This window comes from Lissotriton helveticus, chromosome 3_2, assembly GCF_964261635.1.
Source record: "Lissotriton helveticus chromosome 3_2, aLisHel1.1, whole genome shotgun sequence".
NCBI lineage: Eukaryota > Metazoa > Chordata > Amphibia > Caudata > Salamandridae > Lissotriton > Lissotriton helveticus.
This window is the reverse complement of record NC_136062.1, coordinates 128,019,809-128,041,594: the sequence shown is the minus strand read 5'-3', so window position 1 is coordinate 128,041,594 and position 21,786 is coordinate 128,019,809. Positions and strand designations below refer to the sequence as shown.

The 21,786-nt window shown below is 46.0% G+C and overlaps 1 protein-coding gene across 1 annotated transcript in view; it reads right to left on the bottom strand.

Moving 5' to 3' along the window:
• MTMR10 (myotubularin related protein 10) overlaps positions 1–21,786 on the bottom strand; it is a 434,430-nt gene that overhangs the window by 31,019 nt on the left and 381,625 nt on the right. Inside the window, exon 15 of the mRNA XM_078684918.1 lies at positions 9,653–9,835. Coding sequence (XP_078541044.1) covers positions 9,653–9,835 — 183 coding nt within the window. The remainder of the gene's footprint in view (positions 1–9,652; positions 9,836–21,786) is intronic.

Here is a 21,786-nt window from a genome sequence, read left to right as displayed (position 1 = left end):
TTAGCTAAACTACTGTAAAATGTCAGATACCATTTCTTTACAGAATCATCTAGTTGCATGTTAGATGCATGCTAGTATTTCCCAAAAATATTCATAATGGATAATCAGATTACCCAGTTTCAATAAGATTGTGGGAAACAAAAATAAACAAGCACCGGTAAAGCTAATAGGTCTGAAATTGGCAGTCAGCTTTTTAGTTTTGTCAATGTGTGACTTGTTCTGGCATGGGTTTTGTAAAACCTTATTGGTGTGGGAAACGCCGGGCCCTCACCATTATAACAAACATTGGCAAAAGCAAAAATTGGTTTTGGTCTCAAAAAGCACACACTGCCCCATAGTAGTTACTGGCACTGAACATAACTACTTTGTGTGCCAATATGCTCCTTGTCAAAGAGCAGAATGCTGTCACTCACAGTGAAGCCAGCCGATAGAGAGAGAGAGAGAGAGAATTAATGAATATTTAAATAAAAAAAAGGTCACGGTCAACGCCAGACCAAATTAGGGGCCCATTTATTAAAGAGTCAATAGTGCACCCATGGTATATGCCCTTGCATTAAGTGCAGCTGCACAGCTTTCTTGAATTCCCAAGAAGTAAGACAAGAAATAGTACTCATAGAAAATATTTGTGAACTGCATTTTAGCATGAGCATGTAGATTTGCTCATGTGAAAATATGACTGCTTGCAAGTTCACTTTCCCTCCAACCACTTTTTCCCTCAACTCTGGAAGAAGGTTTGCGCCTGCCATTGTCAGGAGTAAATTTCCAACATTTCTCAGTATGGGAAAAGATTAGAAAAGAATTGTTGAAAACACTTTAAACATGCAAGTTAGTAGGTTTGAACAGACTCAAAAGGGCATTCTAGCCCTTGAACTATTGCTTCCCACTACCTTCAGCCCCAGTATGTAGATCTGAGGAAACGTGGTAACATAAGGGGATTGCAAATATTCAAACACTACTATGGTATGAGTCCTGGCATAATCGGAGAGGCTATGTCAGAGCTCTTATATATTGAGACTGCTGCCATAATTTGTCGCTGCATTACATGGCACAAAAGGGGCAAGTGGATTTTGTTACAGGACAAGTAGATTTATGAAGCAACTTGCCCCATGGACAAGTAGATATTTTGTTAAATTCCACACCCCTGCCGAGGGGCTCTCCCTCTCATTATCAAAATTGGTTTAGTTATACATGTTTTGTATATATTTCAAGTAATGTACTTTTTATATTTATGTACTTATGCTTTTCTTCCCTGGTTAACATTTTTTTATCCACTTTGAGTTGCAGTATTCTTCCATGTTTCCTCTATTGTGCCCACAGAACCTGAAAGTTCTTTAGAATTATCAACAAACTTATACTGGAATCTCAATAATTCTTTGTCATGTAACCTGGATATTGAATAATTCTTTGTCACCTACAGCACTCTTTTCTATCAAAACCCACTAGACCAAGGCATTCTTTCAAAACTGTGTGGCCACTGTTGGAGCTGAGAGACAAAGAAGTATGATTAAAAGCACACGGCTTCAGTTCACCATCTGAATATAATAAGTTCATATTGTTGTGAGAAGCTGTTCTTACAGATTCGCTACTATAATGAAAGAACAAAAAGTCACTTCCCTGACAACCTAAAAACAACTTAGGTGTACGCATCATCATTGAGTGACAGGGTGCTCATGGGGGTCCATTTGAAGATTTTTCTTAGGATGCATAGCATGTGAAAGCAAAAGAAGCTGACTGCATTCACCTCTTAGGCAAAGTTGAGTTTACTGTCCAAGATGATACCCAGGTTTCTTGCTTTGTTAGTGGGTATAGGTGTTGGACCAAGCTCTGATGGCCACCGGGTGGAGTCCCATGCACAGTACTTGTTCACGGAAATCAGTACTTTCATCTTGTCCGAGCAGAGTTTCAGGCAATTGGTTTCCATCTATTCTGCTATGGAGATTATGCATTGCTGAACTTGGATCTGGGCATGAGGAACTTTTCAGGCACAGCGGATGAGCTGGGTGTCATCGGCCTAGGAAATGATGGAAGATGAAGGGAGATCTAATGACTTTGTGAGTGGTGTAATGCAAATGCTGATTAAGGTAGGACTGATATTATCAGTGAGGGACTCCGCAGGTCACATCCTTGGGTGCTAATGTGTAGGGTGGTAGCCTCCACTTCCTGTTTTCATTCTTGAAATCTATCGCATCACAGGCTGCGATAAGCTCACCCTCATTACACACATTCTTTAAGAGCGCCCGACTGGACTGGGTAGCTAAACCCCCCACCCCTTCTAGCTTTAAACATATCCTTTCCATCACCGGCTGCAGTCAGCAGAGAAACTGCTGAACCTTCAAATCCCAGGTTATGTAATGTCCTGCTTTCTCGTGTTATATATGAAGACTCTTCTTTTGAACCAAACGAACCCCCTCTCCACAATCGGGCCCTCCGTGGTGCCTGTAAATCAATCGCAGCAGACTAAACATACCAAGGGGTTGTATACCGATAGTGAGGTAAGGCAAGTGTACACATATTTAGGTGCTTTCCATCGGATTCAGGGAGGTTCCGATGTTTCTGAGCGCTAATAAAGATATAACGTGCTACTGTTACACAACTTGATCTTAAAGTGCTCGGGTCATGTTGATAGACCAAACCGCTCTGGCAGTCACCGTTTTCTTAACAGAAAGTTGCATTTGATCGTCGTGAGACGGGTTGTGTGCCAAGTACGGTTTCCAGTTGTGGAAGATGTTACACAGAATGAATACAGCTATGAGAAGCAAACACCACATGGGTTTGTAGAAATAATTTAGACTCTTAAGTTTGTTTCTTCACTGTATTTACCACGTTTATCACATGCGCAGCACTAAAAACATACTTTGTCGCCTTTCAAAATATTTTGGTTTCTATGTTTTGAAATCCAGGATGTGCGAAGTGCATATATGAAGACTGGTCTGAAGGTACAGAAAAGGACAATTAGTTATGTATTGTAATTGGATTTACATATTGCTTACTACCCATGATGAGGTGTTGGAGGTATTTATAATGGGCAACACGCTACACCATTACCTGATGTTAGTGGTTATTAGTAATTGTTGGTTATTGAGGTAGATTTGTGCTCTTAGGAAATTTTCAAAGGCATTTCTGTCCGTTTCTTGTGGTAGAATACGTTATTAGCATTTAATCGGCATTATTAGAGATAGTTCGTGTAAGCTAATCCTTGGAGGAGCATATAGGTTAGAGGAATTTGAGTAATGTTAGATGGCAAAGAGAAGTGATTAGTGATGAACGTTGAGTCAAACTTGGAAGTTTAAATAGAGTAGAGAAGATGAAATATCGTTAGACTGCAAGGAATGGTTACTTGGAAGTAAAGTTTGTGATTTGTGAGGAGAGGTACGGTTATGGTTACGGTTAGGCCTTGAAAACATGGCTATTCAACATCTAAGTCAGTTGTCCGGTCAGCCATAACTGAATCACAGCGCCGGGAAACCCTTTGTTGGGTAGCTGTTTGCGCTATACAAACTAAAAAAAAAAAAAAAAAAATATGTTGCTGAACTAAGTAAAGTAGAGAGTAATGAGGGCAGGCATTACAGACAGGAGGCTACTGTATTAAGGCATGTAGAGGACGGACTGTAAGAAGAGGATTACTCATTGGAAAAGGAGAGAATAACTAGCTATAAAATCAAGGTACATTTTAGTGCTGGGCTTTAGGACTATAGTGGGAGTAGGTATTTAAGATAGTACGCAATCAGAGGATGGATAAAGAGCAGAAAGAAGGTGGCAGGTGATATGTTGTTGCTTCTTTATGTAAATGCAGGGCTTTAAGTGGGATGAAAAAAACTGGGGGTCTCAAAAGGGCGTGGCCGATGTAATAAAGGGCGTGGCTTAAAACACTTAAGCTAACAATCTGTGCTTAGCATAGTGTGCTACCAGTAAAAAAATGGTGGGGAGCCACGGCCAACTGCCAATTTGGTCAAGGGAGCCACGGGTCAAGAAAGTTTGGGAACCACTGCCCTAGGGTGATGGGGGTGGGGTGGAAATGTTCATCTCATTGGGGTCTGCCGGAGGTTTCTTGTGCAGGGCCATGACTCCAGCATTTTGTCAGTCCTCAGGGAAGTCTGGAGAAACAATGGAGGAATGGATGATGTGAGTGAGGTATTTGCTCCTCAAAGGTCCTCCTAAGGATATGATGTGGACAGTGGTCTGTGGGGCCCCAGAGTATACATTTTTCATGACTGACGTGGTGCCTTCCTCGGTGAGTGTCTTCTAGTAGGTTAGGTAAGTTTCTGCATGGTAGGTGGGCAGGTTGCTTATGATGTCCTTAGGGCTCGGTTGTTTTATAAAGTTATTGTAGATTTTTTCAATTTTGCTATGGAAGAAGTCGGAGAGGTTGTTGTATATTTTCTGGGAAGGGGGTGATGGAGTTAGATGGGGCTTCTGGGGTTATGAACTCCTGGATAATAGCAAAGATCTTCTTGATAATAGCAAAGATATCTTTGCCACTGTTGGCGTTAGCTTTGATGCCATCAGTGAGGGATCTTCTCTTGGTGTCTTTCCGAAGGTGGTGGTAGTGCCAGAGTGCGACCTAGTAGATTGGTTGGCTCTTCATTTCCTTTCAGCTGTTTGCTATATCTTTTGGAGTCCCAGAATTTTTTTTGTACCAGGAGGCCTGTTTTTCGGTTCTGGGTGAAGATGGTTTGCACAGTTAAGACAACATCTGGTTGAAGTTGGTGATGTCCTCAACGATGTTGTCAGTGGTGGGTCGCGAGTGACTCGAGTGCGCTGTGCAGGTCGGTTTATGTTATTCTGTTCCATTTCCGGCTGGATAGGTTGGCGCAGATGGGAGCTTTGGCTTGTGGCGTGGAGATTTTGAAGTGGAGATAGAGTGGTTGGTCCATGTGAGTGGTGAGGCAAAGAGGCAGCTGAAGCGGTTGCCTGATGTAAAGATTGAGTCAGAGTGTATCCTGCACTGTGTGTGGGGTCTGTGACGAGCTGAGAAAGTCCAATGTTGTGCAGGCTCTTGAGGAGGTTAGTGGTACAGTGGTCAGAGGGAACTTCCAGATGGAAATTGAAATTGCAGAGAAATAGGATGTCATTGGAGTTGATAGTGAGGGTAAGAAGAAATCAGATATTAGATTGCTGAAGTTGCTTTATGGCCTGGGTTGTCTGTATGCTTGGGTGCCCTTCGGGGGAATGCGGGGGGGCGGTCGTTGGTTTGTAGGCTGTAGTGCATGTGTTCAATAGCATGGGTGTACAGGCCTGTGGTAGTTGTGCATTTGAGGGTGTCTTTTAATATGATGGCGAGTCCCACTCCAGGTTTGTGAAGGCGGTCTTGGCGTGCAATCTTGTATCCTTCTGGTCAGCAACAGCGATGTCAGGATATGAGGCAGCATTCATCCAGGTTTCCCTCAAGAAGAGGTTACCTGGAGCAATGCTGCTGAGAAGATCTCAAATTTCGATTGTTTGCTTTTTGAGCATGAATGTTTGCGGAGGATTGGGTGTGGTGTTTGGTGAGGTTGTGAGAGGGTGGCGTGAGAGTCAGAGTATGGGGTGAGCACGAGGGCGTGGTGCTGCAGCTGAAACAACAGTGGAAGCAAGAGAAAGGCCCTAATGTGCCGAGAGGTGCCCTGCAGCAACAGCACGGGAATAGGCATCCTGTGTTGAGCATGTGAAGGGTCGCTGCAGAGTAGTGGTGGCTGATCCAACCAGAGATCGTGGCGCTGCGCGTGGTTCAGGTGTGGACAGACACAAATTAAAGTATGCTTGCGGCACGGCTGTTGTGCAGCCGCCATTCAATAGGTCCTGGGAGGGGGATGGGCTAGAAATGGCAGGAAGAAGACGCAGCACAGCAGGTAAGGAGCGGGGAAGGGTAGAGGAAGAAGGCGGGAGATGGAAAGAGGACAGCAGTATGTTGGGGCGAGAGGGTCTGAAAAGAGCATGAGAATGGAAAGATTGAAGGTGAAAAGATTGAAGAGCGCAAGAGAGTGAAAGTTCAGGAGGCACAAAGAGTTTGGAAAAGGTCACAACAGTTTAGAAAAGGCCAAGAGTAAAATACAACAAGCATTTTCAATGCAATAGGTCTCGCATTTGTCAGAGAAATAGCTATTGGCGCTGTAAATGACAATGTCTTTCACCCATGTGTTTTGGTTTGGAGTGTAGTGGTTGTATGTAGTGTGGAGTGGAATTATGTGGGTTGGATTGCTATTGTTAGTTGTGGAATTGTGTGTGGTGGAATTGTGTGGTGTGGAGTGGATTTGTGTTGTGGAATTATGTGGTATGGTGTGCAGTGGATTTTTGTGATAGAATTTATGTGGTATTGAGTGTCATGGAATGATGCAAAGTGGGATTGTGCATTATTGAATGCAATTATGTGGAATGGTATTGTGTGTTATGGAGTGGTATGTAGTGGAGTTTAATTAAGTGGTGTGCTGTTAAATTTTGTGGCATGATGATAGATGTGTGGTATGGATTGGATGTATGTATGTGGTGTGTTATGTAATTGTGTTGTTGAGTTGAATTATGTGGTTTCTTGTCGAATTATGATGGAAATGTGAAGATTTGAATTGTGTGGTGTGGAAGTGTGTGGCGTTGAGTGAAATTATGCTGATTGTATAGGGAAGAGAAGGGGGTGAGCATGTAGATGTGAGGTTAATAAGTGATGAAGATGAGAGAGAAAAGAAAAGGGTGATGGTAGAGAAGTAGAAATGATGCCGATAGCAGAAGGAGGTGCAAAAAAAAGAATAAAGACAGAACTTGTAGGGGACTGGTAGAGCTAAAGGGGGAGAGAGTAGGAGAGGTGAGGGTAACTAACAAAGGTGGGAGATGGCGGAGAGATCTTGCAGGACATGGATGTGGGACGGTGACCGGAGGAAGATGAGGAGGAAGCGAGGACAGTGGAGCTTGGAGACGGAGAAACACTAAAATAAAATGTATTTATTTTTCTTCCATTGACAAACAGCTGTACTATTTGGGGGCAGCAATCATTGAGTATTAGCCCGTTCGTCATTCTGCAGACACCAAATGTGACATCAAACATGATCACAAAGTGTATTAGCTCCGTGTTTGCACAGCACCGCGGCGCAGCTTTAAAAACATGCACCAGCATTGTGGAACTATCAGTTTGACACTCACACACGACAGCCTTAAGGATTCGAAATCAAAACCAAGGAAAGACTACAATAGCACCGCCTACATAAAGGGCAGGTTAGATACTGGCTGCAAGGATCTGTGATACAGAACACTGTGCGGTTCTGAACCACTGCATTTAATCTTGTCCTTGTAAATTCACGGCATCACAGGTCTAAACTGATATAACCCAGCATATAACTCAACTAATGTTTTTTAGAAAAGACCCTGACAAAAATAAAAAAATAAAACAGAACTGTTTGTTTCCCCACCCCAAATGTGATTCGAACCCGTAACCCCAGGCTTAGGAGGCCAGTGCCATAGCCACTAGGCCAGACGGCAGCTATGGAAAGCACGTAACCATTGAGCTATAATCCTTTCATTGTGTGTGCGCACATGAACAAAAATGATACCGGGAAACAAAGCGCCCAAAGAGATCAACACTGTACAGCGGCACAATGAGATAAGTGAAATACTGTGGAATAACGGGTGGCAATGGTACTTAGTATAAATAAGATTGCAAAACTCAACGAGGATCGTTTGACAACACAATCCCTAGCAAAAACATGAAAGCGTGCGCCATGCTGAAATAAAGTGCAGTGCCCATGTACATCAAATGTTTGTGAGTGGCGGCCCGTGAAGCGCGCGCCATGGCAATTAAAAACCAGCTCCGAAAGCGAAACCTTCCTTGGGGCGGGACTTCCGTCTTCGGAAGCCCGCGCACGCGCCCACGGGAAAGCAGTGCTGGTGACGCGGGGCTCATGCCCGAGGGAGAGCCCCGCGGAGGCTGCAAGACCTTAGAATCACGGTAAGGGGGGGGGCGCTTGCATGTATGGTGTGGGGGGGGGGGCGCTTGCATGTATGGTGTGGGGGGGGGCGCTTGCATGTATGCGGCACCTGGGGGGGCACTTTTATGTATACGGCGGTGGGGGGGGGCTTATATGCATGCGGCGGCGGCCAGGGGGAGGGGGGGCCCTTCTATGTATGCGACGGCGGCGGCAGGGAGGTGGGTGGGGGGCCCTTCTATGTATGCGGCGGCGGCGGCAGGTGGGGGGGGGACTTCTATGTATGCGGCGTCGGCGGGGGGGGGTGTGGGGGGCTTTGTATGTGTGTAGGTGCGCTCCTGTGTGTGTGTGCCTTCTTGCCTGCATGTGTGTGTTCAGTGTGCCTTTCTTTGCATGGGAATATGAGGGACGGCGACGTGCGCGCTCACGAGGTAGAATCTCCGGCAGGAGACGCTCGTGACAGTCTGCTGTCTACATTCCCCTGAAAGTGATGACATTAGTTGTCTCGCTAGACGCAAAAGCTTCGCTTTTGCGTACGTCTAGCGAGACCTAAAAAAGGAATAAGAGTCAAATGTTCAGAGAAGGCAACAAGAGTGGAAAGCGAAAAGGAAAAAGGCAGAAGAGGGGTGCATGAGAGGGCGAGAGAGCGAAGAGAAGAGACTGCAGGAGGAGCAAGGCCGGGTCCAGAATGGCCTAGATTGGTTGGACACCCTGACATTAATAATCTAGATTACATCTTTCAATAATGACAAATAAAATGTTTACTTCACCTCAATGACTTTTACTAGACTCTAGCACCACACTATCCTCTCTCACTAGACTCCCAAAACACCATTAAAGAGGTAAAGAAAGTGATTAAGAATTTGAAATTTGGCAAAGCTCCCGTCCCAGACTGCTTCACGGCCACATTTTACATAGACTATCGCAAAATATTAGCTGATAAAATAGCTCAAATATTCGACTCCTTGTTTAGCAACACGAGCAATAACACTATCCATGAAGGAATCAACCCTAACTTTATTTTTAAACCAGAAAAAATCCATTACAATGAGGTCATACTGACCTACCGCATTGTTGAACTGGGATGCCAAGCTATAGGCAAAAGTCCTAGTATTCAGACGAGAAAACTTAAACCAACCTTTGAATTTCCAGGACCAATCAGAATTAAGGTGAGCAAGGTTCCATTTAACATATAGCCGGTATTCCTGATGGTAGTACAGCGCCTTCATGAGATGGTGGTTGGAGGTAGACGAAAGGAAAACAGTAGAGTAACTCAGATCAGTCACTGCATGACTGCAACATCAGCCTCAAACGCATTCTTGCAGCATCAGGGGCAGAACACACCTTATTTGCGCTTCTCTTACTCAGTTTCGACATGGTCAGCATAGAGAAATTGCATTACTACTACATATTCCTGAAGGAAGACCTCTGGCATCGTGAGCGGCGGTCTTCTTGGAAGGCCGTTTGGAGTCTCCTCAGCTGGCCTTTTGGAATGCACATTTCCCATAAAGAGCAGGGTCAGTACTGATTAGCATACGGACAGCCTTTGTCATCCGTGGCACAGCGGGCAAAAAAATTATGGAGTAGAATGCTAGAGCGATTGCCAGTGGTTGATAGATTTTCAAGCATTCCATTGGAGCTCAAACCAAGTCCGCTGTATTCTCTTAATGAGCCTTTCATATTTATGTATGTTCGGTGAAAAAACTTAAAACATTTTGTAAAATAGCCGATTTAAAAAAAGTTTAAATAAAAAAGCAATTTTTTACCTTTGTTCGTTTAAATGACTTCACAGATCCATTTTGCACAGGTGCCACACTTTTTCCAACATACAACGGGTTATTAAACAAGGCTCGATCTGCAGCAGTAAACTGTAAAGACCAGTCCCAAACACTAGGGAATTTCAAACCCTTTTCATCTCCAAGCTGGATATTTTTGCCAATGGCAAATTCCTGAAAGACAGGCATTGGAGAAAAAAATTACTAATTAAATCACATTTGTAAGGTGCAAATGAACTTGCATATCTTAAGTTCATACTGTCATGTTAATGCAGGTTAATGAAGGATGTATGGAGTAAAATGCATTGTACAATTTTTGTAAAATGTGTGCACTGATGATGACTACACGGTCAAGTCAAAATGCTTTTAGTTTGGCCTAAGGTATATGATGCTATAGTTTGATCAGAAAATGGCACCATTGTATTCAAAAGGCCAGTAGAACTTAACTGTACACCTGCAGATTAAATCAGGAGTAGAAAAAGCACAACCTAAGATAAGATAGACAGTCGCCTGTTTACAACCGATGCCTGAAAGTCCTACTCTTTATTTAACCAGTCTTCACTTCTACACCCGGTTTTTTTTCACTGATAAATACAACACTTGAAGTTCTGGGTCACATGTTATAGTATAATACCCTCTTTAACGCGTCACTATTGGGTTTTCTATAAAAAATTTAAAAACAATTGACCAATGGGGCGTGGCCAGGCATCATGGCCGACAAGCTGCATTTCAGCGGAACTTCCATCAGTGACTTCAGGATCCTGTGTAAACTCAGTGGCAGAAGTGGGCGGGAGGGGGGGGACGGACGGACGACGGAAGGGCACGGCGTGCCCCTACTTCTCAAAATGATTTTAGTCCGTTTCCCTATGTCTTACTTTCAAAAAAGCATCCCGGGACGGCAAGAATAGTCTTACTTAAAACGATAACTTTTTTCATTCAGCTTCCAGGGGCTGCTCGCACTTCTCTGTTGAACTCCAGAGGCTGCAGCAGCCCCTACCTGAGCTCTCAAAGACGGCGGGCAGGCCCATTGTCATTCCGATTGAGGCTGATTACCCCCTTTCGAATGACAATGTGCTCACCCTCTGCCTTTAGCATATCAAGTGTCAGTGAGATCGGAGTTGGTGATTACAGAGGAGCTTTCCCCAAACTGAGTGCTGTGGGGAACTTGACACCTTGTGTAATGTGTCAATGTTGTACACAGAGTGAACTGGGCAGGAGCAGTCACTGGACAGAAGAGACGACAGGAAAGGAGAGGTACTAGGGCAGGAGAGGTGACCGGGAAGGAGAAGTGACGGGCAGGAGAAGTGACGGGCAGGAGAAGTGACGGGCAGGAGAAGTGACGGGCAGGAGAAGTGACGGGCAGGAGAAGTGACGGGCAGGAGAAGTGACGGGCAGGAGAAGTGACGGGCAGGAGAAGTGATGGGGCTGGAGAGTTGACGTGTCAGGAACAGAGACGGGACAGAAGCGGTGACAGGAAAGGAGAGGTGATGGGGCAGGAGAAGTGATGGGGCAGGAGAAGTGAAGGGGCAGGAGCGGTGATTAGGCATGGGCAGGCTTGGTAACCGGCAGGAGCAGTGAATGGATAGGGGCAGTGAACTGATGAGAGAAGTGATGGGGCTGGAGCAGTGATCGGGCAGGAGTGCTGACCGGACAGGAGCAGTGAACGGGCAGGAGCGGTGACGGGGCAGGAAAAGTGACGGGGCAGGAGAGGTGACGGGGCAGGAGAGGTGACGGGGCAGGAGAGGTGACGGGGCAGGAGAGGTGACGGGGCAGGAGAGGTGACGGGGCAGGAGAGGTGACGGGGCAGGAGAGGTGACGGGGCAGGAGAGGTGACGGGGCAGGAGAGGTGACGGGGCAGGAGAGGTGACGGGGCAGGAGAGGTGACGGGGCAGGAGAGGTGACGGGGCAGGAGAGGTGACGGGGCAGGAGAGGTGACGGGGCAGGAGAGGTGACGGGGCAGGAGAGGTGACGGGGCAGGAGAGGTGACGGGGCAGGAGAGGTGACGGGGCAGGAGAGGTGACGGGGCAGGAGAGGTGACGGGGCAGGAGAGGTGACGGGGCAGGAGAGGTGACGGGGCAGGAGAGGTGACGGGGCAGGAGAGGTGACGGGGCAGGAGAGGTGACGGGGCATGAGCTAGAGCGGTAACTGGGCGGGAGCAGTGAAAGGACAGGAGCGGTGAAAGGGGCAGGAGCGGTGAACGGGGCAGGAGCGGTGAACGGGGCAGGAGCGGTGAACGGGGCAGGAGCTGTGAACGGGGCAGGAGCTGTGAACGGGGCAGGAGCTGTGAACGGGGCAGGAGCTGTGAACGGGGCAGGAGCTGTGAACGGGGCAGGAGCTGTGAACGGGGCAGGAGCTGTGAACGGGGCAGGAGCTGTGAACGGGGCAGGAGCTGTGAACGGGGCAGGAGCTGTGAACGGGGCAGGAGCTGTGAACGGGGCAGGAGCTGTGAACGGGGCAGGAGCTGTGAACGGGGCAGGAGCTGTGAACGGGGCAGGAGCTGTGAACGGGGCAGGAGCTGTGAACGGGGCAGGAGCTGTGAACGGGGCAGGAGCTGTGAACCGGGCAGGAGCAGTGAACCGGGCAGGAGCAGTGAACCGGGCAGGAGCAGTGAACCGGGCAGGAGCAGTGAACCGGGCAGGAGCAGTGAACGGGGCAGGAGCAGTGAACGGGGCAGGAGCAGTGAACGGGGCAGCAGCAGTGAACCGGGCAGGAGCAGTGAACGGGCCAGGAGAAGTGAACGGGCCAGGAGAAGTGAACGGGCCAGGAGAAGTGAACGGGCCAGGAGAAATGACGGGCCAAGAGAAGTGACGGGCCAGGAGAAGGGAGGGGTTTCCCATGGCGACTGGAAGGGTAGGGGGCCAGTTTAGTTTGGGGGTGGACCGGTTTTGTACAAGTGTAGGAGTTTTAAAAACACTGCAAAGTTCTTTGTAGATTCAGCAGGTTACAGTCAACAAAACAAGTACCAAGATAACTTTGGTGATCAATGTACCTGCTGGAGAGAGATGGGAGCATGTTTTGTCTAGTGGCTGTTTTACTCATCTAAGGTAGCGCAGAGGTGTAATATGCCTGCTGCAAAGAACATGTACCAGAGCAATATGTTATGTGCATAGTTCAGTGGGTACTGCTTTGTGTTCACTTCCCGAATGAAAGGACACTTTAATACATATGACCTGGCAGTTCGGGCTGGACTGTTCATATTGGGCGCAGGATCAAGACTGATTTGCATATGGCTGGGTCCAAACTGGAATGGCATAGTGAGCAAAAAAACAATGAATTTAGGCCAAGATCTCTGTACTGGGGTGAATGTATGACATTTTATTCTGCATTCTGTCCATCAATTGTTCTTTTTGCATTCGTCACCCCGAGTGGGACGGGTATGCTCAGACATGAGTCCCGTGCTCTCCATGCCACTGGAATCAAGCCATCCTGGATGATGAGGGCTGAAAGCCCGAACCCGGTTCTAGGATGCTTGTTTCCAGTCCAGAGAGGACCTGGCCTGGCAATTCAGGCTGGACTGTTCCCATTGGGTGCAGGATCAAGACTGATTTGCATATGACTGGCTCCAAACTGGAATGGCCTGGTGACCAAAGAAACAATAGATTTAGGCCCAGATGTCTGTACTGGGGTGAATGTATGATATTGTTCTGCATTCTGTCCACCAGTTGTTCTTTTAGCTATATTATGATTGAGCAGCTAGCTGGCTGACATGAATATGAAGGAGCCTTTGTGGGTTTCCGTGAGTCTAGATTCTCCTGAAGAGTCCCTTTCTCTTCTGAGCCCTGCTTAACACATGTGTACAGGAGGAGCCCTGTATTCATGACCTCAATGTTTGAGACAAAAAATAATCATGGATTTCTGAACAATGAGAGTAAAAGCATTAAGGTAACATGTTCTTCCTGCTTATATTTCACACGCTTTACATAAACCTGTATTCTCTATGAGTGTTTGCTTTTTCCTGAATTAAACCTCAAATAAACATGTGTATCCATTGTTTTAATTAAATAACGTTATAAGCTGTAACTGGTCAATGAAATGCTAAACGTACTTAAAATTGGTATGTTTTGCTATTTCTAGCCACACCCCTGACTCCGCCCACTGATTCAACCTTCGGTTATTCTTGCCCCCTGATTCTCCACCCACAGTTCCCCTACTTTTTTTTCCCACTTCGACCACTCTGTAAACTACTATCCACCCGGTGCCTTCCCTGCACACACAGCGCTGTATTACTGCCGGAGATCCCTGGGGCCCAGTTTGAGAGCCTCGGAGTCTGGCCGTAGGCTGCGCGGTGCCCCCTGGAAAACCCAAGCTCCAGCAGAGCACTGCGGCTGCCTGGTGCCATCGCTGCAAACCAATGATCGGATGCGGGTGGAGACGTCTCCCTGCCTTCCTTGCCGACTCGTTTGGGATTCTAAGCCTAGCACAGGCAGACCTTGGGCCCTGAGAGCGCAGAGCCTCGCTGGCACAGGAATGACCTCTTCTGGCCTGCCATAGGCATTGCATTCCCCCCTTGCAGCGAGTGCATTATCTGCGGCATGCCTGGAGTGATTGGGTGTTTTCAGGCAGGGGTCGGCCTGTTGGCAGGCCGGTGGAGCCTACAAGCTGAGTCTTGTGTTTGCAGTAATTTTTTCACCATATGGCATGCCCTCTCCCCCTGCTTGCTGCGGTCACCAGAATCAGGGTGACTGGCCTCCTCTGACCCAGCGCAAAGAAGCCGCGATTGAGTCCTCGGAGCCCTAGAGCCTCTGGCAACAGGGGGGTGGGAGGGGTTGGGCTGGGGCCTGATTCTACTACGCCATACCAGAGGGGCTCTCTAGCTGCCCACCGTCTCCCCTGCCCACTTCGGGCCTTGTTCGCTGGCCCTGTGCAGCCCTCCATTTCTGTAGTTGCCGCTCTGGTGCTTGCGGGGGGCCGGGGCCCTCGATTGGAGACCCTGCTCCATGGTTCTCCCTGGGACTGCTCTCCCCCTAAGTTCCACTCCTCGATCCTGGATGACAGCCCTGTTGGGAGGCCTCTCCCTTGAGTCAAGGCATTTACCTACCTTATGCGCCAGCTGGGAGGCGTGCCACACTCATGAGACTACCCTACACTGCTCTGGAGTGGAATCTGGGCACCCGCTAGGCGCTCTCTTTCTCTCTCTCTTCAGCAGGACCCACCCTACGCCATTCCAAATCGACAGACACAGTACTGACATCGTGAAAAGTATTCCTTGATCGGGTCTCCTTCAACACTCAAATACGCCCGATTTATAGATCCATACATGTTGCCTGCTCCCCTCTTTGAGACTGACCATCCTCACCCAAAAATTCTGTGAGTCCGCATTGAAATATACCACCCCGCGCTTCTTGTGGACTCTGTAGCCAACATGTGGAAGGATAAAGCACCCAAGCCTGCACAATCCAACAAAATTGACAATCTTACTCACACAGTGCACCCCGATGGCCTGTCTAAAGATCTCATGGAAGGAATCCGACGAGGGGAGAGGTGTAGAAGGCAGAGCTGGCCCCACGCTTACGGACATTATTGCGGCAATACAGGGCTCTAAGGCAGAACTAACTACCAAACTTGTCTTGGTGGCAATAGGTGTCACTCTCCTCTGCGCTGACCTTCAGAAGATTTCAGAAAGGGTCACTACTACTGAACAGTCAGTAGACGTTCTTCAGCAAGAGGTCAAATCCCTCAGGGTATGGTCTCAGCCCTCTGAAAACTAACTACCAGACTTGATGAACAAGTGGAAGATGCAGAGGGCAGATCTCGGTGCTTCATGACCAGTATCATCAGATCTGAGAGTACTGTCCAACTGAAGTATTGCTGAGAAGTCCTGTGGGGAAGTTGCCAGCTGACTAAGTTGTTTATGAACCCACCTATAAGGCCTTGTTGTGGGGTTTTGGGAGAGGATAATCCATTACCATTATACTCTCTGAATGTTACTGTATAGTTCTTCATGCATTTGTTGGCATGGCTCCTTGCTGGGAGGTATTTGGACACAGCGGAGAAGCTTGAGTGTGTACACCTCGCGCCTCTGCTGAGGTCCGCTCCCTTGCAAAGCACACTAGCTTTGTTTAATTTTAGAACCTGTTGTAACTTTGCTTCAGAAGTTTGTGATGTGATGCAGAGGAAGTCGTTTCTTGCCTGGTCAACTGCCAGTGTGGACTCGAAACAGAAACTGCTATGAGGAGGGAGGTGTTGGCGAAATGTTCTCCGTTTCATTGAAGAGTTTGGGAGTTACATGCTGCTCATATAAAGTGGTTGACTCCCTTTTTAGGCAGAGTGTAGCGGCAGCAAGCATGCGCTGCTCGAACTGCATTGCATGCTGTAATAGAGTATGTAGTGTAAACACCGCCCACTCCCCCGCCCATATTTTTAATTGGCTTGTGTCATTGTCTTTCGTAAACGCTGGCTTCCGATTCATTATGAGGCTTGTTAGTCCCTCTTGGGTACCGCCTTGTATTAATTTGTTACCGCCCATAAGGACTGGACCTTTTACTTGGGTTTTTACATTACGTTCATTTTTGTCTGGAGGCACTATATTCTTTAATGAGTTTCCCCTACTGCAGGCAGGACATTCAGAGCGCCATGCACACTTTCACTTTTATTGTAGAGTGCAGACTGCACTTATTATATATAATGGCAGTCAAACACATCCATTTCTTATTTTATGACAGTGTGCCATGCCACACTCTCATACAGCAGCCCTCTATGTCTTCGAGCATTGGTCTGTGCCGGACTCACATGACACCCCCTCTTCCCCCTCCTCCTCCCTCCCCACTCCCACTGCTCAGCAGCAGAAGCCAGGAGCAGCGATGCAGGAAGAAGAGTGGTCGGCAACGACATTCATTCCATAGGGATATCACGGCGCTGATTTCGAATATTGCATCAGACTTTAGGGAATAGGTGTGTTTTGAGTTTCTTCCTGAAAGTGGTGTACTCTTTAATCAGAGTAAGTTCTACTGGAAGCCTGTTCCAGTGCAGTACTGCCAGTTTCGCAAAGGTGCGTCCCCCTGCCTTAGTCTTTTTTAATTCTTATAATTTTGGCTAGCGCTTGCTGATGTGACCTTAGGCATCTTGAGGGAGGGGGAGGACGTAAAATCTTATTTTATTCTGAAGAATCTTAGGGCCAGTGTGATGGAGTGCCCTGTGAGCATGCCCTAAGAGTTTAAATTGTGCTCTTTGACGCATGGGAAACCAGTGAAGTTGTCTCATGCAGCCGGTAGCTGAGCTGTATTTGCCCTTGTTGCACTCCAGTTTGGCCGCAGCGTTTTGTACTACTTGCAAGCGTTTAAAGAGGTAGTCTGGCATGCCCATGAAGAGAGCATTTTCATAGTCCAGCCTGCTAACAAGCAGGTCCTGTGTAACTGCCCTCCTGCTTTCCAGGGGGATCCAGGAGATGCTGTGTGTAGGAAAAGTGAATGTGTGCGAACATGGGGTGTGTGCAGCCTTTGGCCTCTCAGAGCAGTCTGCCCCGCCCCTTCTCACTTGTCTGTAGATGGCTGATAATGTCCAATTATTTCCTAGTTTCAACAACATAGCTGCTATAATGAAGACTATAACTAGATGGAAGTCAGAAACAAAACTTGGGGGCGGTTCAATCCACCAGCCACACAAGGCATGCTAGGAAGCGCAATGTAATTTTAGTACCGCTCACAAACCGACTAAGAAACCCCAGCCTGTCTCGCGGGCGCCATACTTTGACTACTGTAACGTATTCCCCGAGGCCGTCTGCATGCACATAGTAAATGTTAGTTGGCGATACTCTAAACATTTTTTCCCCTTAATCTGCAAATTCTGCAGCAGTAGATGGATTATGTGGCTAGTGCAGAAAGTGCTCCATCTACGCAGTTGCATCATTCCATTGGTCCTGGTTTGCTATTTTTTTAAGCTGCAGAGGTGAGGCTGTTTGCCCGGAATCACAGGGCGTTGGTCCTACGCTGGGATTCAAACGTGTTCCCCAGTTCCGTGAGCTCCTATTTATGCTGGTAAACAGGGTCTCAGGCTTCTAGATGCATTCCACATACGCTACTTCCTGCTTGGCCTTGCGGATCACATATTCTGCCCTCAAAGACCACCAGATTAGGATCACTCCCTGCCAGGATGGGAAGTTGCCTGGTTCCGTCAGTTTCTCATATGTTCTGTTTCTCATAAGTGTCGCTTGCCTGCCCCATGTCAGAAGCACATCTTTGACCCTCAAATGCCTCATTCTACACTCGGTCAACCAAGCACTACAGTACGGCGCAATGAACATGATACAAACAGGAGCGATTGGCGGCCTCATCAAGGATATAGAGCGTGATGGAGCGGGATAGAAAACAGAAATCTGTTTAAACCCGTGAAGTCACACTTCCATAAATAAATTAATAATGCTAACAATTTGTGCTGTGTGTGCTAATTCAACCTAGTTTAAAGTTACATTACATTACAGAACACGTGGGAAATTAACATGTGTGCTCATAAATGTGCATTATGTTGCATTCTTATGTATGTGGAAAATAATAAATTAATCTTGTCTATTGTCATGTCATAACTAATAGCAGCTGTTTTTGAAATAATGGCATGTGCTTATTTTGCTTCCCTTGTCTATGTGATGTCATTTCTACTATTCTAGGTGCACATAAGGTTTTATGGATTCATGAAGACTGGTAGATATAAAATGCTGCTTTATTTGTGCTTTACTGCTAGGTAATTTAGACTAATGGGTTAATTATTAGCAATGATGGGAGGCAACAGAACAAACTGTATTTCTTTCATTAATTATTCTTTGTGTTTGTTTATATAATAGTTTTACAAGTGAAGCTTAGAGATGGCTGCAGAAAATTAGTACCCTTTTAAAAGTGGCGCAGGGAAGGTGGCGCAGAAAATTGACGCTCTTTGAAAAGAGGCCTAATGATGAAAATGGCTCAAGTGAAAATAATTCTGAAAGGATGGAAAAGGCCTCTGAGCTTTTATTTTGAAAGGTTTTGGAATGAACTGCTAAAAAGATGACTTTTTGGAGAAATTTGCTAACGTTTGCTAACGTGCCACGGGAGTTCAGAGCTGACAGGCTCAAGGTTAAAAGGAAGCTGTCGCTACAAAATGTAGCAGCCTAAGGAAGAACTGCCAAGACTTCTAAATGAACAATGGACTAGTGAATTTGCCCGGGCATGTAAGAAGGAGGTGTCACAGTTTACTGTGGTACGAGGTGGCTCAGCCAATGGAGAACTAGAATTCGTCTGCTGGAATGTGAAAAATAGTTAGCTCAGCTCAATTTAGGGTATAAGAATAGGTTCAGAGAACACATAGTTGGCTTACGCTCGAGAAATTCTGGAGGACGATGTTATGCTGATGGACTTTACACGTGAGGACAGGAGTTTTTATTAATTACTTTATTATTAGGTGATGAGGATAGAGACAGAGATATAGTTAGGATTTTGGAAAATGCTTAATTTTACTTATTCCTGCTAATGAATAATAATTCTTGATTTATGCTCTTTTTATTAATACTGAATAAATCTTTCTTTATGACATTTTCTAATGCTTGTTTAATAAAATACCAAAACCTAAGTTTTTATAGATGTGTTAAAATAAACTTTCTAAAATGACAAGCTGGTCTTGATTATTGTAGTTAGTTTAAACAACTATATTTAGATCTTATCGCCTCATGATTCAAGCGCTCTATTGTTGTTATGGGCCTAGTGTTGTAGTGTAAGTTTTGTGGTAGTAGATAGTGTCATTTGTGCAATATTTTGGTGAGAGCGCTGGATCAATTTCTGGTAGCCATCGGACGGTTTATATATGTTGTTTTTGACATACATGTTACATGCATGATACATATATGTTGGTAAATTCATAGGATTAAGTTTTAACACATGTTGAGTTTGTTTATTTTGTGCTATGTGTGTACCGGTACAAAAACTGTGTGATGAGAAGGTAGTCATGCAGAATATCTGATCTGTTTCTGTGATATCGCCGAGTATCACTGTTGGTATCGCCGTGTACCAGAAGTATTGTCGCCGTGCAATACAGTGTTGTCGCCGAGCAACACAGTTTTAGGGCTAGGTGTGAATCTTGTAATAGTGAGGGTTTTCTAAGAAATTAGAGCAGCATGAGAATAGGGACAAAGCGCCTTCCATAAAACTCACTGTGATAAGAGTATTAGTTATATTCGAGCTTGAGTGAAGGGCAGGGTAATGTCGGTGCATGATTATCTATAAACAGGTTAGAGTCCTGTACGGGTACATGTTTTATATCTATAAACAGGTTAGAGTCCTGTACGGATAACGTTGTTATTTTGCTAACGGTGCATGATTTCTATAAACAGGTGAGAGTCCTGTACGGATTTCATGTGTGACTGAAGTTAGGGAATTTTCAGTGTGAAAGTGCGTGATTGTTTTGTAAGGTATGTTCAAGTGGAACTCTTAGAACTGTCACTTCGCGGTGCGTTCAGAGGAAAATGAGTTCATATTTTACGTGTTAGAAGGGTAGGGTAAGAGTTACTATACTGGCAAATAAAAAATATTCTATGGGAATAGCGCCTTATATTCCGAGAATGAGAATACTTGAATGCATGTAAAACTATCCTAAATAGTGAAACAAACAGATGAGTTCGTTTTATGTATTTACAAAATTGTACCAAAGGTAATTCTAAGGTACTTAGGAATGTTCTAGGTAAAGTCTGTACCATTCTAAGACTTTTTATGATGTTGTGCAGTGTTTAAATACATTTAAAAGCTCTGCACGCTAATAAAATTCAATTCAAAAGTGTTCAGCATAGTTGAAAAGTATAAAAAGGTGAACTGTGCTATTTTAAAATATTCAGGAGCATTTTAGAATGTTCGGTGTTAATTAGACTATAATTAAGATATTCCACGTTGTTAAACAATATTAAATAAGTAAAAAGTGATAAGTATACATTTTATAAACATTCCACACTTTAATTATAATAATAAATTGTTCTCCGTAGTTTAAAACGATTAAAATGTGCCCCGATCGAAAATTGTAAGGGAGGGGCTGGTTTTGCGAGTGAGAGCGTGTGGGGAGAGACTGCAGCTGCAGCTGCTGCATACGTCATCGCCCTGCCGCGCTCTGGTTGGTAGAACTGTATGGAGCGTCATCATTAAGTAGCGCTCCGATTGGTTTATATCCCTGGAGTGTCAGAGTAAGTGCTCCCATTGGATAAAGTACGATCTATATTTAAAATACTATTATAATTAAATTCATTTTATTCTTTTTCTCTTAAATTGCACTATATTAGAAAATAGTGATCTGATTAGTAGTTAGTAGCGTAGTTTTATGGAATGGATCTCTTTCCCAGATTTTCTATTGATCGATGTGCTTTCTTATAATTTACTTTCCTTTAGTTCACACACCGCCTAACTATACTTGCTCATCTTGAGCCTACCTTATGTTTTGCTCGTTGTTTAATGCTCGTAGTTTGAATAGAACATTTCTCGCTGTTCCGAGTATTTTGTAAAGGAGGGGCTGCTGCTTGGGGAGAGCTGCCAGCTGCAGCGGCTGCTTGCGTCAGCCGCCGCGCTGCCATTGGCTAAAACGCCGTCGCGTCATTGGCAGAGCCGCGCTCTGATAGGGCGAGGCTCCGTGAGCTGCGCTCTGATTGGGCGAGGCTCTGTAATTAATTATTGGTATCTTGTAGTGTGGGTTGTATAGAAGAGCCGCGCTCTCATTGAGCGGGGTTCTGGCGAGGCCTGTGCGTGTAGATACGCTGTGTCTCCTTGACCTGCTGGCCTCCCTCGAAGTTGAAGAAATAACGAAGGGGCCGCACTGTGACTGGTGGAAGTCCCGTCGCGTCATCACAAGGCCGCGCACCCATTGGCTATTGACGCGCAGCGTCATCACAAGGCCGCGACCTTATTGGTTAAGGCTCCGTGAGCTGCGCCCGGATTGGGCAAAGCTCTGTAACTGTGTACAAGTGTCTGGTAATCAAATTTAGAGTTAAAACACTGTTTTAATCCCTTTTTCTTCGGCATTATAATGTTTTAAAAGAAGAGCATAGCGCGCTCTATTAAAGTTCTAATTTGGTAAGGGAGGGGCCGTTTAATGAGCGAGGAGAGAAGGGGAGAGCTGCCCTAGCTGCAGCGACTGTTTACATCAGCCGCCGTGCTCCCATTTGTGAAATTCCCGTCGCGTCATCAAGG